Source organism: Schistocerca nitens, chromosome 2 (assembly GCF_023898315.1).
Source record: "Schistocerca nitens isolate TAMUIC-IGC-003100 chromosome 2, iqSchNite1.1, whole genome shotgun sequence".
NCBI classification, from domain to species: domain Eukaryota; kingdom Metazoa; phylum Arthropoda; class Insecta; order Orthoptera; family Acrididae; genus Schistocerca; species Schistocerca nitens.
In genome coordinates this window covers 592,010,214-592,027,361 of record NC_064615.1, presented here as the reverse complement: position 1 = coordinate 592,027,361, position 17,148 = coordinate 592,010,214, and the positions used below count along the sequence as shown (strand labels likewise).

At 45.5% G+C, this 17,148-nt stretch overlaps 1 protein-coding gene across 2 annotated transcripts in view; it reads left to right on the top strand.

The window, feature by feature from the left end:
* The first annotated feature begins 202 nt into the window (after nucleotides 1–202).
* The window catches only part of LOC126236657 (COP9 signalosome complex subunit 4), an 84,120-nt gene continuing 67,174 nt past the window's right edge, over nucleotides 203–17,148 (top strand). For both annotated transcript variants that reach the window (XM_049946125.1, XM_049946124.1), the window contains exons 1-2: nucleotides 203–357; nucleotides 4,184–4,263. In XM_049946125.1, coding sequence (XP_049802082.1) covers nucleotides 275–357; nucleotides 4,184–4,263 — 163 coding nt within the window. In that variant the 5' untranslated portion in view covers nucleotides 203–274. The remainder of the gene's footprint in view (nucleotides 358–4,183; nucleotides 4,264–17,148) is intronic.

The following is a 17,148-nucleotide window of genomic DNA, read 5'->3' as shown; positions in this document are numbered from 1 at the left end:
CCGTTCCACCCACGAATTTCATCAAAACGTTCTTCATGAGAAACCTTGAACTCAACGTTCCGTTCCTCTGGCGGTCTGTGTGAATGCCTCCATTTTAAATGCAATGTCCAATGTTAAATGTTCAGTTCCGTTCCGTCCGTCCGTCATCTCTCTCTCTCTCTCTCTCTCTCTCTCTCACTCAGTATTTGCCATGGCAAAGATAACACTCTTGTGTGCAGCTGAGATAATAAACCACTGTATTTCTTCCAGATTGTGTTTTGTATTTATCGGAAGGATGGCGGTGACAGTAAATGCTGTACGCCAGCAACTAGCAGCTCTTGCTAATTCAGGAGGTTCGCACAAGGATCAAGCTGACAAGTATGTCACACAGAAACATCTATTAAAATACATCGTTAGGGATTTTTTTCTCGTTTTTGTAATGTGTAAGGACGGCAAACTAGTCTAGTGTTCAAACAATAACAATTGTCATCCTTGTTAAGTTTTAATCGTGAAACTAATCCTATTAATATGTTATAGTTGCATTTTTAAGTCTGGACGTGTACAAAGTTCTAAGTGTTATTTGGACTCTTACCTCCTACGCCATTGGGAAAGGTTTAGTGCCGGCTTTTCGATCATAGTTTGTATTGGAATGATATGTTGAATTAAGTGAAGAAGTGGTGTACTGCTAATGGATTATAGTTAACCAGATCACGAACAGTTTATTTCCCTATAGAAACTGATGAGCCTATATGACAAAATGAGTAATTAAATATTTAAATTATTTTAACGTGAATATATTTTCAAAGCTTTTCTCCCAAGTAACTTTATCAACACGTAACGCATGAGCGTGGAAATAGTGACCGATTACAAAAATTATTTTTTTGCTTATGATTTTATAATGGGTCGTTTCATTCTCTCGTTGCGGGGTTGGCTGATTTATTTTCCGATGGAAATGTATCTGTATTGCTTAGAATCAAAGCATTAGGTATGTAAATAAACACAGGATGTGGGTAGTGCATCATAACATAATATACAGAATAGAATATCATCTAGAATATTAGTTGTCATATGAGAACACAACTTGGCATTCCTATTCTGTAATAAATAATTAATTTATCCTATTGTAAAGCAAAGGTGTAGGCCTAATGTGGCTCTCCTTTCCACAACACCTACGTTCAGTTTTTCCCTCTACATAGCTGTTAGCAATTTATGTGTAGATGTTTTTATAAGTTGAAATATTTTGTTTTGTTGTTGATCGCCCTTAAGTGACAACAAAGACAAAGTGTGATGAGATAATGTGTATTAACACAACTATGCCATTAGCCAGCATAAATTCACCTTTTCTGTGTAATTAACTTTGGTCATGTTTCCATCATGGCATATAATTATGCAATAAAGTGATTAACTGAAAATAGTAACTGCTACTAGAAGATTTTTTATTCCATTCTTAAAAAAGAATAATTGTATATAAACATTGTGCAGAAAACATTTAAATGCAATGTCAGGTTAATTCCTAGTGCTGGTTTTTTTTTCCAATTAGAAGGGAAAGACTGTTACATACATTTTCCTATTTGTGAATAACTTTATAGTTACATAGTTAGTGAGAAAATTTATGTATTGTATGGCATTTTTAATTGCAAGAATAGCTATGCATACAGAGATTACTAAACTTCTACATTTCAACACTTAGAACAGTTCTCCAGCATAATACAGTACAAATGGCAAGTTTTAGGCAAGGATGTAGTTTCACTCCACTCATTGTTTTCAGAAATTCTTTGTAAGGAGCCTTGTTGGCTTGTGCACGACATGTTGACACAAGATGAAAAACTGTTTCATTCAGCATCACAATCATTATATGATTTCCCCCACTTGGGGAGATTGTCCGCATCTCTCTCCTATCCTGTTTGTATGCAATTCATAGTAGTCCAAATTGCATGGGGCTGGTCTTGGTTAGGGGGTTTCTCCTGGCTGCAGAACAGTTTCAGGAATAGTGGAAGAGAGTTTTTCTGCCAGCAACATTTATATTCATAGATGGCATTGACTTCGTCTTTGGCAAGAATCATTGCTGTTGTTAAAGTGGAATGTAATGATCTCAATCTCTTTTGCTTTGTAGAAAAGAATCATTAAATATTGGAAAGTCAGGCTTATCAACTATCTTCAGTCAAATAGGAATGCACACTTCCATCTGATGTCAGGAGGTGGAATGTGACATGAAATAGGTAACTAGTATGTTTGAGTAGATCCACTAATGATATGCATGGATTCGTTAAGTAGTACATTTATCTTTCACATATGGACTATAAAGCTGGAGAGATAATCAGTACTCTGTTGAATACAGCAGTCCAGTTATTGATACTCAAGGGGAATCTGCTTATAGTTCCTAACCAGTACCACAGATCTTATACTGTTACTTCCGCTTTTGAACGTAGCAGATGTTTGCATCAGATGTGCTGTTGAAGGTGATCCTAAGGTATTTTGGGTGCATGTTGTAATGAAGTTTTTCTCCTCGAAATAAACATCAAGGCTTGTGTGTGCCAATCTGTTGGACAGATGAAAATCTGCAACCTCTGTTTTATTGTAGTAACGTTGTTACAACACTTTATGGAAGTATTGGCTTAAAATGTGTAGATCAGAAGTTAGGGCTGTGTCAGTTGTTTTGCAGGTGTTGTGTTGGCTAGCTATTGCACAATAATCTGCATAGCCAGTTTACACAGCTAAACAGTGATTGCACGTGAACTAGCGCATAACATGGGGACTCAAATGAGTTTGTCCTTTTGCTGATGTCCGAAGAAGTTTGTTTTCCACTGATGACAGTAACAAACAATGCCACTTGGTTGCACAGCCCACACAATATCGCGAGATAATTGGTATAGAAGGTAAAAAGTAATTGCTAAAGACAAGAGTGACTATTGCAAGATATGAATTAGGTTAAAATTCCATTGGATGAGCGGATGGTGCGTTAATGTGATGGCATTTTCATGTCTGCAACATTACTCCTTAGATTTGATAGTTGAGACACTATATACGATCTATTTGTGGTTTTATCAACATATTCATGAAGAAAATCTGTGCAAGAATAGAAAAGTTTGCTAAAATACAAAGGCAGCAGAGAACTGAGTGTTCAGCAAAGGAAAATTACTAAGAACACAAAGCTTTGTGATAAAGTGCCAAAATCCCATGTCCAGTGAGTTTCACTCCACTCATTATTTTCAGAAAATCTTCGGAAGGTGCCTTGCAGACACGTGTGCGATGTGTTGATACAAGATGAGTTACAGCATTGCAATCACTAGATGATTTCCCCCACTTGAGTGTGTGTGCACATCTTCCATATCCTGTTTGTATCCAATTTAGAATAGTCCAAATTGCATCAGACTGGTCATATGTAGGGGGTTTCTCCTGGCTGTAGACCAGTTTAACGTATTAGGGAGGTAACAAAGCACACATTGCTATAGTGAAAGTTTTTTCCTATTAAAATTTTCACACAGCAAGTTGTGTAGGTTTGAAGTATTTTTTTTTTTTGCACCTCGGTCGAAATTACTGGTTCCACGTGTTTCGCCCAGTTACATGATGTTATATGTGTTGTCATATGGACCTAACGAAGATAAAATAAAACACTATAGTTGAATCGGCAAAGATTGATCGTTCACAGTTGCAACAGGCTGGGTGCGCAGCTTCATGGGACTGTATCAACCAGTAACATTACATGACTCTGTAAACATCTCTATGGCTGTGCCTCAACATTATCAGAGCTCCATAGGCGGCTACTGACAATGCTTCGCAGTTGAAAGCTGGCAACAGCGCTGTGAGCTGTCGGGGATCTTCGTAGACCCTCTAGACAATAGCAATGTTTTGGTTCTATATTGTGTAGACTGTGGGATGTGATGTTCTATACTGTAGTCTGAGTAACAAGTTAAGCTGAAAAATGATGGGTTGTGAATTTGCAATATTGTGGGAATAGCTGTAATTCTTGTTATAACATATTATATGCTGGATTTTCATGAGTGGTTTGTCTGACATTTTGATGACATCATAGTCAGATTGGACTGCTGGTATTGGTATATTTCATGTCGCCTCGTATGCAATGTTTTTGTTTCTATCAGTTACAGATTATGATTAAAGGGAAATTAAATAAATTGTAATTATCTATTTACTTATTATTATAAATTTTATATAGAATTTTAGAACAGTGTTTTAAATTTTTCAGGTATCGTGCCATTCTTGAGGCGGTGCTCACCCTACAGGGAAGTGATCTTATTGAAGCTCTGAAGGTCTTCATTGAAGCAAGTGAGTTTGTTTGTGAAGCCACTGGCCACTACGTTGCTTTACACTAAAAGTTTCTAAAGCTGTTATGTTACTTCTGTTTTAGCAAAAGCTTTCTTATTGTGTGTTATGCTTATCTCCACATTAACCCCTGCCCCCTCTCCCCCCAAGGGGTTTAGAGCTCGTTTGTGTGTGCATGGTGATTGTGGGCTCCCAAGCCACTGAAGTACATCTTATTTTCTGAGCCGCAGTTTTATTTTGTCTGTATTCTTATTCAGACTTATTCTGTAGAACAGATTCCCAGCTGACAACCTACCTCACTCGTAGGACGTCAGTTCTGGTTTCTCCCACTTTGTTCCCTTCTGTTACACCACAAATTTCAGTTAATTTGTCTTCTGTCCCCATACCTATGTTTAACTTCCCCCTTTCTCAAAATTTTTTGGATTGTGTGGGCTGTGTGGGGGTCGGCTGATAGAGGTGGATGTAGATGTCGGATACCTCTATTTGGTAGCCTTCTGACCAAACAGGGATCGATTGTTGGTGCCTGGGTTGTCACCTCCCCATGCCAAGGAGTAATTGCCTGTCCATTTATGGGTACAGGCTTTATATACGCTGGCCATCATGCCAGGTGGCCTTTAAACTATCTGGCGGCACTCGAGGTGGCGTCTTGGGGATATTGAGGTCATGAAATGATCAAAGTTATCGGCTGGTGGCCACTAGATGCCATCAGTCTCATCAGACTGGAATTGAGTGCTGAACATCACAACCCTAGGAACTTTCTCTTCTTGACTACACCATTGTAGAAAACAAGCAAAGTGACTCGTGAACAGTTATTCCCGTCAGTACCTAGTTTGCGCCCAAACAAATGGAGGGCCCTTTCTCCTAAACCAATGGTTTTTGTGGAGAATATTGAAAATGTGTTTGACAATTTCTCTTCCCTTAGCAAAATGGTAAGTAATTCCATTTTAATTAGCATAGCAAATCCTACCCAGTCCTGAGTGCTACTCTCCCCTAAACAATTTGGTGAGACACCTGTTACCATCACAGCCTACAATAACCTCTGCATGGTATAGGGATTAAATTTTCACTTGTATATAATGCTGCAGACAAATAAAAAATTATACGAGCCCTTTCAGAGGTGAGGGATCTGTTTCATACATCATGTACATCAAGGACCACCAAATGAGGTAGACATCAGCACATTCATCCTCACTTTTGAGGTCAAAATTGTGTTGCCACTGCAGTTTGAAGCTATATTTCCTGCCATTGATGGGATGTTTTAAATGGCGGCACTTTGGGTGTATGTCTTCCCAGTGTACATAAAACCTGATTTTGTGGAGACTGCGGCCGGGCACATTAAAACAACTCACCACGTGTGCTCCCACCTGTGTCAGTTGTTTGAACAATCGCCCTCCCCAACTCCCAAAGTGTACTAATCTACTCAAGGAATGCAAAAGTCCAAGAATTGAAGGTCACAGATAATCTCTCATAATTTGGAGCTTAGAAATAATGATTGTTGTTTTCAGTCTGTGATATCGACCTTTACCGTTGCTGTTGCTAGGTAATCAGCAGTGCCTGGTGTACTTCCTTCCTCGACATTGACATCTGGTAGTCACTCAAATAAATTTGACTATGGGGACAATAGGCCTTCCCATTGTAGCTGACGGAGCCAGAGAGTGTGAATATCAGGGGTGCCCACTCTTTCTTCTGCCCCTACACAGACAACAGGTAAGACTTCATAAGAATCTCGACAACCATAAGTTGTAAAAGAGAAGAAGGAAAGACCTCGGGAGAAGATTACTCTGGTGATCCTGCAGGCACCAAATCCCCCACCACACCACTGGACTCCCAACCAGTGTTCATTGGCATTCTTCCATTCCTCCTAGTTACAGTGATCCCGGGACATAACCTGCCTTCCTAGCTGCTTCGCGGCTAACAAGGACACCCTCAGCATGATGATCCAGTGGAACTGCACTGGATATAACTGTCCTCTGCTGGAACTACAGCAACTGAGATCCTCTTTTACTGTGATCTTTCTTGCTCTACAAGAAACTCACTTCACTGATGGCCATTCCTTAACTGTTCAGGGTTACAGTGCACTCTGCTCAAACCATGATGACCGCAAAAGAGCATCTGAAAACTTTGTACATTGATTTGCTGTGATATAACATTTATTTGGGCATTTACTTGCCTAACAACCACCACCACCACCACCCTCCTCTTCCACCCCTTTTCTCCTAGCTTGGGATTTCAGTGCGCTCCATCTCCTGTGAGGAAGTACTGCTTCATCTAATAAGGGCTGCCTGATTGACCAGCTTCTTTCTTAGGTTGTTCTGTCTCTCCTCACTGACAGTACTCCTGTCCACTTCAGGCCATGGAACTTTTTCAGCTATTAATCTGTCAGGCTACATCTATGAGGCTGTGTAGATGTCTCTGATGTGATAACCCATGCTGCTGGAACTGATATTTCCTTCTCTACAGATGGTTGGTGCCACGGTAGACCCCCCCCCTGCGGGTTCGGGGGTTAGAATAGGCCCGCGGTATTCCTGCCTGTCGTATGAGGTGACTAAAAGGAGTGTCTCACGTTTCGGCGTTATGTGATGGTCCCCTGTTGGGTTTGACCTCCATCTCTCAAAATTTTTCCGAAGGGTGAGCCGATTTGGGAAGGGCGCCTTACTTGGTGCATTGTGTCCATCTTGCGATCAGACCTTTCGCCAGCTTATTCGCCGTTGAATTGCCGTCCTGCCCGCTCTCCATCTCTTGGGCATGACTACATTCCTTCATGCAGATTACACCTTTGACTGTGCAGTGCCTCTTTCTGCACTGACGGCGACCGTGGACCACATGTTACCTAACATCCAGCACGGTAGCCAGTCCGTTGTGGTGGGGCCGCCATGTACCCTGTTGGTTGTAGCCCCCTGACAACACAGGGATCGCTCTACTGATGCCTGCGCCGTTAACTCCCCACGTATGCCAAGGAGTAGATGCCCATCTCCCTGGGGCATCGGGACTCCCGGCAATGGCCATCCTGCCAGGTGGCCTTTGCTGTGGCTGGGTGGCGCCCGTGGGAAGGGCCCTTGGTCGGAGTAGGTGGCATCAGGGCGGATGACCCGCAATGAAGCGTGGTACATCGTATCTCGCTGGTGGCCAGCCGCCAGCAGTCTCTAAATATGGTCCAGGGAGTTATTTACCATAAGGACCTTCTTTTGCAGTCTGATGACGAGCTGCGTGCCAACTTAGAGCGCCGAGGTGTACATTTTGTCTGGCGCGTTCATCGGGGTCCGAAGGAAAATCAGATTGCTACCGGTGCCTTCATCTTGGCCTTCGAGGGTGATACGTTACCGGAAAAGGTCAAGGTGATGGTCTACCGATGTGACGTCAAGCCCTATATCCCTCCCCCGATGCGGTGCTTCTAGTGCTGGAAGTTCGGCCATATGTCTTCCCGCTGCACTTCCAGCCTCACATGTCGAGATTGCGGACGCCCATCTCATCCCGATACTCCATATGCCCCGCCTCCCATCTGTGTCAACTGCGAGGAGCACCATTCACCTTGCTCGCCAGACTGCAGAATCTTCCAGAAAGAGCGCAAAATCATGGAATATAAGACCCTGGACCGACTGACCTATACTGAGGCCAAGAGGAAATACGAGCGATTACATCCTGTGAGAATGACATCTTCCTACGCTGCTGCTACAACACATGTGCTAGCCCCATCAGTTTTGCGACTTCCGGCCGGATCGACGAGTAGCCCCTTGCCAGTGGGGGGCTCTACCCACCGGGTTGCTCCTGCGCCACCTACCTCAGGAGCAGCACCATCCCACCCATCGGGGACGTCCATCCTCGCTTCTAAGCCGGAGAAGTGTCCAACTTCTTCGGCTTCTCACGCTCGCAAGGGGTCCCTTGGGTCCCTCCATTCCCAGGTTTTCACCAGCGGGAAGGGTGACGACCGACAGTTGCGTAAGTGCCCACAATCTGCTGGTCGTAGGGCTTCACGATCCTCCTCAGTCCCGGAGACTGAATCGGTGAAGCCCTCCCAGCCAGTTAAACCCAAGGAGCAGCGTGAGAAATCCAAGAAGAAGAGCTCTAAGCCCAAGGAACTCGAGGTTGAGATTCTGGCGTCCGCTGAGGACCTTGATCTCGCCGGTCCCTCAGACGCTATGGATAACGCTAGGCACCAGTGCTCAATTGGAGGCAGCAGGTGACCCAGTGGCGTAATCTGCCTTCCAAGTCCCGTCACGCCTCTCTCAGACATGGACAATACCATCCTCCAGTGGAACTGCAGCTGTTTCTTCCACCATCTAGCTGAGCTCCGCCAACTTATCAGCCTTCACCCTTTCTTCTGCATTGCACTTCAGGAAACTTGGTTTCCAGCAATGCGAACCCCCGCCCTCCGTGGCTATCGGGGTTATTATAAGAACCGGGCAGCTTATGAAAGGGTGTCTGGTGGCGTCTGCATATATGTCCTTAACTCTCTTCACAGCTAGTCTGTACCTCTACAAACAGCTTTAGAGGCTGTCGCTGTTCGGGTGTGGACGCCACAGGCTGTTACCGTCTGCAGTCTTTACCTTCCACCAGATGGTGCTGTCGCGCAGCATGTTCTGGCTGCTATGATAGCCCAACTGCCGCCACCTTTCTTGTTACTGGGTGACTTCAACACCCATAACCCTCTGTGGGGTGGGTCAGTGGCGACAGGTCGAGGCGCCACCATTGAGCATTTATTAGCACAGCTCGATCTTTCGCTTTTAAATGATGGTTCCTCCACACACTTTAGCGTGGCGCATGGCACGTACTCCGCCATTGACCTTTCGATCTGCAGCCCTAGCCTCTTATCGTCTGTCCAATGGAGAGTGCATGACGACCTGTGTGGTAGTGACCACTTTCCGATCTTTCTGTCACTGCCACAGCGTCAGTCTTCTCTGCGCCCTTGCAGGTGGGCTATGAATAAGGCTGACTGGGACTTGTTTTCCTCCACTGCCGCTATCGAGCCTCTTTATAGTGATGACATTGATGCGGTGGATCAATCGGTCACCACCGGCATCATTACTGCCGCCGAATCTGCCATTCCCCGTTCTTCTGGGTCCCCTCGGCGGCGTACTGTGCCTTGGTGGTCGCCTGAGATCGCTGCAGCGATTAAAGATTGCCGGCGGGCGCTCCAGCGTCACAAGCGACATCCCTGCATTGAACACCTCATTACCTTCAAACGGCTGCGTGCACGGGCCCGCCGCCTTATCCGCCAAAGCAAGCAGGAGTGCTGGGAGTGGTATGTGTCCACCATTGGCCTCCATGTCTCTCCATCGCAGGTCTGGGCCAAGATCCGACGCCTCTATGGTTATCGGACCCCTGTCAGCGTCCCTGCGCTCACTGAATGGAGCAGTTTGTACAGACTCCGACAAAATTGCCAACAGCTTGGCAGAGCATTTTGCTCTTAGTTCCGCTGCTTCCAATTACCCACTGACCTTCCGCTCCATTAAAGAGCGGATGGAACGTCGGAGCCTTTCTTTTCGCACCCACCATTCTGAATCCTACAATGCTCCATTCAGTGAGTGGGAATTTCACAGCGCCCTTGCTGCTTGCCCTGATACCGCCCCTGGGTCGGATCGCATTCACTGTCAGATGCTGAAACACCTTTCAGTGGACTGTAAGCGACGCCTCCTCGACCTTTACAACTGTCTCTGGGTCGAGGGTGAGTTTCCGTCGCAATGGCGGGAAAGCATTGTCATCTCCATTTTGAAACTGGGCAAGAGCCCTTTGGAGGTCGACAGCTACCGCCCCATTAGCCTCACCAACGTTCTTTGCAAGCTTCTCGAACGGATGGTGAGCCGGCACTTGAATTGGGTACTGGAGTCTTGGGGCCTTCTGGCTCCGTCTCAGGGTGGGTTCCGTAAAGGCCGCTCCGCCACCGACAATCTGGTGAGTCTGGAGTCTGCCATCCGTACTGCCTTTGCCCGCCGTCAGCACCTGGTCGCTGTCTTCTTCGACATGTGGAAGGCGTACGATACGACATGGCGTCATCACATCCTTTCTACGCTTCATGGATGGGGTCTTTGGGGCCCTTTGCCGATCTTTATCCGAAATTTTCTGTCGTATCGTACCTTCCGCGTGCAAGTCGCGGCCTCTCACAGTTCCTCCCGAGTCCAGGAGAAGGGGTACCACAGGAATCTGTCCTCAGTATCTGCCTGTTTTTAATCGCAATAAACGGGCTCGCTGCAGCGGTGGGAAATTCTGTCTCCGCTTCCCTGTATGCTGACGACTTCTGCCTTTACTACAGCTCTACTGGCATTGCAGCTGTTGAACGTCAGTTGCAGGGTGCTGTCCGCAAGGCGCAGTCTTGGGCTGTAGCGCATGGTTTTCAGTTTTCGGCTGCCAAGACCCGCGTTATGCATTTCTGCTGGCGCCGAATGGTCCATCCTGAGCCGCGGCTTTATCTTGCCGACGAACTACTTGCTATGGTGGAGACCCACAGGTTTTTGGGTGTAGTTTTTGATGCCCGGCTGACTTGGCTGCCTCATATTCGGCAGCTTAAACAGGCGTGTTGGCGGCATCTAAATGCTCTGAGATGCTTGAGCCACACCCGCTGGGGCGCCGACCGATCTACCCTGTTACGGCTCTACCAGGCGTTAATCCAATTCCGTCTTGATTATGGGAGCCTGGCTTACGGCTCAGCATCCCCATCTGCGTTGCGGGTGCTGGACCCCATCCTCCACAGCGGGATACGACTGGCCACTGGTGCCTTCCGGACCAGCCCTGTGGACAGCGTACTTGTGGAGGCTGGTGTCCCTCCACTGCGATTGAGGCGCCAAAATTTACTGGCCACTTATGCTGCCCATGTTTTTAGCTTCCCCGGGCATCCAAACTATCGTCTCCTGTTCCCGCCATCGGTCGTCCATCTGCCAGAACGTCGGCCCCGGTCAGGTTGTACGATCGCGGTCCGCGTCAAAGAGCTTCTCTCCGGGCTTAGGGTTTTCACTGTTCCACCTCCTTTTCGGGCCACTTTGCGTACACCCCCATGGTGTGTTTCTCGCCCTTGCCTTCGGCTCGACTTGGCTCAGGGCCCGAAGGACTCAGTCCCTCCAGAGGCCTTCCGCCGCCGCTTTTATTCCATCCTGGCCACATATCAGGGCTCTGGCGTTGTTTACACTGACGGTTCGATGGTTGCTGGTTGGGTCGGTTATGCGCTAACTCTAGGGGACCATTCCGAACAACGTTCATTGCCGGCTGGCTGCAGCGTTTATACTGCTGAGCTGGTCGCCATCTTTCGTACCCTAGAGTATATCCACTCCTGCTCAGGTGAGTCCTTCGTTATCTGTAGCGATTCCCTGAGCGGTTTACGAGCTCTCAACCAGTGTTTCCCTCGTTCTCGTTTGGTGATGGCTATCCAGGAGCGCCTGCATACTCTTGCCCATTGCGGCCGCTCTGTGGTCTTTGTGTGGACGCCCGGTCATGTCAGTATCCTGGGCAATGAACATGTTGACCGCCTGGCGAAAGAGGCCACCAGTAAACCGTCTCTGGAGATTGGCCTCCCGGAGACTGATTTGCGGGCAGTCTTACGCTGCGAAGTTCTATCGCTTTGGGACACTGAATGGCGCAATCTGCCCACGCCAAACTCCGTCCAATCAAGGCGACGACGACTGTGTGGTGGTCGTCCATGCGGGTCTCCCGCCAGGAGTCTGTTGTCCTCTGCCGGCTGCGCATTGGGCACACTCGGCTGACACACGGCCACTTATTGCGCCGTGAAGACCCACCTCTATGTCGCTGCGGCTCCGTTCTATCTATGGTCCACATTTTATTGGAGTGGCGTCTTTTAGCTGTGCTCAGGCAGACGTTCGCACTGCCTGACACGCTCCATGCCCTTTTAAAACAGATGACCCTGCTATGGCTGGCTTAGCTCTGCATTTTATTCGGGCAGGGGGTTTTTATCATTTAATCTGAGTGTTTGTGTTTTATTTTATTGTTTTCTGTTGATTCTGGCCTTTGGCCTCCGATTTTAATCTGAGTTTTTAATGTGTTTCTCGATGGTTGGCTTTTCCTCTTTTTTTTTTTCCTATGGTCGGCCAACCACCGTCACACTCTGTGTGATTTTAGTTCGTCTTGTCTGGTCTTTGTCTCAGTTTCTCTTGTTCTGTGTCATCTGTGATCTATCCTGTTCATCGTTTTTATTCTATGTGGGTGTTTTTAGTATTTGGAAAAAGGGACCGATGACCGTAGCAGTCTGGCCCCTTTAATCCCACAAACCAACCAAACAACCAACCACGGTAGACCTAAGTCATTGCAACAGCTATTTGTGTGTGTGTCTAAGGGCCCTGCAAAATCTCAAGTGACATTCTTCACAGTCCACATTCCTCACTTCTAAGTGGTTTCATGCTAAGCCTCACTACCTAATTAAGCACAGTAAAAAGGAATGCTGGGAGCACTGTGTCTCCTTCTCGGGAATGTATGCTTCTTCATCTTAGGTGTGGATCAAGCTCTGTTGTCGTGGGGTCCTCCAGAGATCAATAACTGTTCAGGTGCTCTTCCTTCTGGATGGTGTGTGTTGTTTCTGATGCATTTATTCTTGCAGAACACTTTGTGATAGCATCAGCAACCTCTATTTCACCTAGCAGTATAATAAAAAACTGTTTCAGCAATAACCGCCATCCCTACCCGAACCCTGATAAGATTCCTAATCAGATGATCCAACATCTGAATGTTACTGAAAGGCTCAATCTACTTGGTCATCAAACTGTATTTGGCTAGGTGTTTGCCTTTGCAATAGTGAGGTAGTACCATCATCCAAATCCTTAAGCCAGACAACAACCCAACATCCATCAACAGCTACTGATTAATTAGATTCACCTACATGCTCTGCAAACTGCTTAAAAGCATAACTTGATCATCACCACTGTTAGTGGGCTAGAGATCTCCTTTGGATGACTGATCACCCCACTGCTGTATGTCAATGTCTTTTGCATTTGTCATAGTTCCCAGTCTGTAGTCTTGGTCAAACATCAGCTCCAAGGTGCCATCTGAGGAGCCTTCGCTTGCAACCTTTCCCATTGCTTCAAGTTCCCTCCTGCAAAAATGCGAGTCGTAGAAAATTGTTATACCATGGCCCATCCTGACCCAGAACTCTGCTTCAGTTCCCTGTGCTTGGACATTGCAGAACAGTCCCAATTTTTGAGATTCCTCTTTGACAAAAAGATGACATGATTGCTCCATATTCGTCAACTAAAGACTAGCTGCATGCAGAAACTCAATGCTCTCCGCTCCCTTGCGATGCAGATTGTGCTAATCTTGTCCTTATGTACTGGGCCCTGGTTTTGTCATGATTGGCCTATGGTTACCAAGTCCACAGCTCGTGGTCTCGTGGTCTCGCGGTCATGTTCTCGCTTCCTGAGCACGTCATCCTTGTTTCGATTCCCGGTGAGGTCAGTGATGTTCACCTGCTTTGAGATGACTGGGTGTTTGTGCTGTCTTCATCATTTCATCTTCATTCATGAAAGTGGTGAGATTGGACTGAGCAAAGGTTGGGAATTTGTGCAGGTGCTGATAACCATGCAAGTTGAGTGCGCCACAAACCAAACATCATTATCATCTATGATTGCCAAGTTCATGGTTCAGTGGCACCTTAAGCTTTGAAATTTTTTGACACAATCAATCATTCTAGAAGAAGACTGGCAATTGGTACCTTCTGGAGTAGTCCTATAAACGTTCTCTTTGCTGAAACGGGATCTTCCCTCTTCACTTCCAGCAGTACCAATTCTTGTACACTCTTAAGCAATCACTTATGCAGCCATCCAGCAATTTCCTTTTCCTCCAACCGCATTAAAATCTTTTTTGGTTTACAGGCTGCATAATTTTGAATAAAACGCTGAAACTTTGGACAGCTGTCTCCACCATTGTCATCAGGAGTTAAAATCAGCAATTGTTGGGCTGGCATGATGTGCTGCTTGTGTAGATGTAATGGTAGCATCCAAAACCTTCCAGAGAGAGTGGGAGTGATGCACACACAGAAGGAAAATTGGGCAGCTCCTGGTGGCTCCGTCCTGCCACAGAACTAGGTGACGTCACATGACGTGAGAAACCAGTGCAACATTTGCAACTGCCACTCCCGCGTCCTTTCAATTGTCAACCCTGCGTCTATGCTTTCGCTCAATGTCCAAAGCTGTCTTTAATGCCCTACTAAGTGTGTACGCTTGGTTTCTGTTAAAACTATTGCTGTTGATTCTAATTTTCGCCACTTTGATAACAGAATCTTAGTTAGATGGTGTCTGAGCCAAAACTCTAGTCTGTACAAATTGTACTTATGCCTGTTTCCTAGGCAGTGTTCAGCTATAGCCAACTTCTCAAGTTCCCTTGGTTTGATATGTTGTGAATGCTTTGCACAGTGCTCGCCAGCAGTGCAAATAGTTTGACCTATGTAAATGCTATTACATTCACAGGGGACACCATACACTCCAGGAACTCGAAGATCTACGTTGTCTGTAACGGACTGCAACATACCTCTTATCTTGGAGATGGGTCAGAACACTGGTTACAGTCAGTGTCCCTTCAGCATGTGTCTTATCTTGCTAATAGTTGCTTCACATTATGGAAGGAACACAGCTGACTTGGCCTCTTCACCCATTCACAAGGCGTCTTTTCGTCGGTGGCACGTGAAAAGTTTAGCAGTTCTTCTCTTGCTGTAAACATTTTCTCGAAACACACAGTTCAAATGGTGAAACTGACTCTAAATGGTTGTCACCAGAAATAAACTTTTCCCTCTGTATGTACTTGTTCAGTCCTGCTTTCTTGTGTACAGGGTACCGAAAACCATAGGCACGGCCAGAGGATCCCCACTGCCTCCAGCAGTTAGGAACATTTTCATGGAGCACTTGGAGGAGCAAGCTCTGAACTCCATGAGGTTGTATTCATCTTGCTTCCTAGAAACGTTGACACCTTCGTGATAAGGCCTCGAGGTGAAAATGCATTGCAGCAGTTCGTTGACCACATGAATGGTGTCTATCCCAACATTAAATTTACTGTTGAATTGGAGAGGGATGGCAAGCGTCCGTTGTTGAATGTTTTGGTTGAATGAAAGACAGGATTCTGGCTTGATTGTGCAGTGTACAAGAAACCTAAGCACACTGACTGGTACTCAAGTGCCAGCAGTTTTCACCACCTTGTACACAAGGAAGTGGTCCTGAATATTTTTGTACAACCGGTACAGATTATTTCTGACAATGATCACCTAGAGTCTGAATTTCAGCATTTGAAGCTTCAGAGAAAATGGTTACAGCAAGGGAGAAATTGTGTGCCACCCATGAGACGCCTCGAGTATTGGCAGAAGAGACCAAACCAGCAGCATTGCTTCCATACTATGGCGCAACTACTAGCAAGATAGGCTCCGTGCTAAAAAGGCGTGGACTGAGACCAGTGTTCCACTCTGCCTCAAAGGTGAGAGATATGTAATGCACTGTTAAAGGCAACATAGATCTTAGAGTTCTTGGTTTGTGTGGTGACCCCTGTGAATGTGGTAGCATTAATATAGATCAAACTATTCACACTGTTACCAAGCATTGTTCAGAGCATTCACAACATATCAAACAAAGCTGGTTGAACGTCACTTGGAAAACGGGCATAAAATATGGTTGGGAAAGGTGGAAGTTCTGGCCCAAACACAATCGTACTGGGACTCTGTTACCAAAGAACTAGCCAAATTCAGAATCGACAGCATCAGTTCTAACAGAGACAAGGGGTACATCATTTGCCCCTCCACAACCAGTTCCGGCAATGTATGTAAGGAAATGCAAGCATTGTGGATATTCGTTAGTGTGTTTAATGAAATGTGTGAGATTACATAAGGATTATTTAAAGTAAATTATTTGGCACAGTATGCCTCATGTGATCTTAATTTAAAGAAATTATAAATGGGATATGGGTGGGGTATAAACAACAGAAGGAGTAATAGAAACAACTTATCATGTAGTTTATGTGTTGAATTTTAGATAAATTTTACAGCTCAAAAGTGGTGGCTGAAATTTGAATTGCGCATCATGTTACGCAGGTTGTATTTGGGAGTGTAATAGAGGCACTTATACTTCATTATTGGCATTCAGCACGCACCACCTAAAATAGACAGGGAAATCTGCCCTGTGTCATAAGATATACTAAGACACACATTGTCTGCATGCTCATATGTTTGGACATGTATAGGGTATACAGGGAACTAGTGACCCAACCCAGCGCTAGAAACTGCGACAGTCTGTGTCTACCTGCCCATTAGGGGTATCATTGTGTAATATATATCTTTTTCGAGACGTGCACACTGTATAACGTATTGGTAGGTCTAGTGGAAATCTGTCTCCACTATTCCGTTCCTCCAATTTGGGGACTCAGTTGCCCACAATACCCTGTGGGGCAAAAACATTTCCAGTAGAAGCTAATCAATAGAGTAATTTCTCAGTAGGAACTCTCCTGTTTGAACCAGGTCTCCAAAACCTGTGATGCCTCGAGGACAGGCATAGGGAATTAGTGGCAATCTTCAAAGCAGATCAGACTAGAACTCGAGGGGTTCCCGAGTGTATAACCTCTTAGCACCACAATATATTATTTACTTAATAAACCATTTCCTTCGCACAGGCACACTTCAGTACAGATGTGGAAAATTTTACCAAGAGGTACCTAATCAGTTAGCCTTAGCCCCTTTAGCAAATATTAGTAAAACTTTAGTTTCTCCTTAGACAGCCACTGTAGGAGACATGATTATTCCAATTGTAATCTTTACTTTAACATGTGGCATTGCCTCTTCTTTAAAAAATCATTGGTACAATTAAAATTCACAAGAGGTACATCAGACATGGATAAGATTTACATTTATTCTCAGGTCGAAACCATTCTAGTGCAATACTATTAAACTTTGGATTGCTCCACAGAATGACTAACTTAGACTTT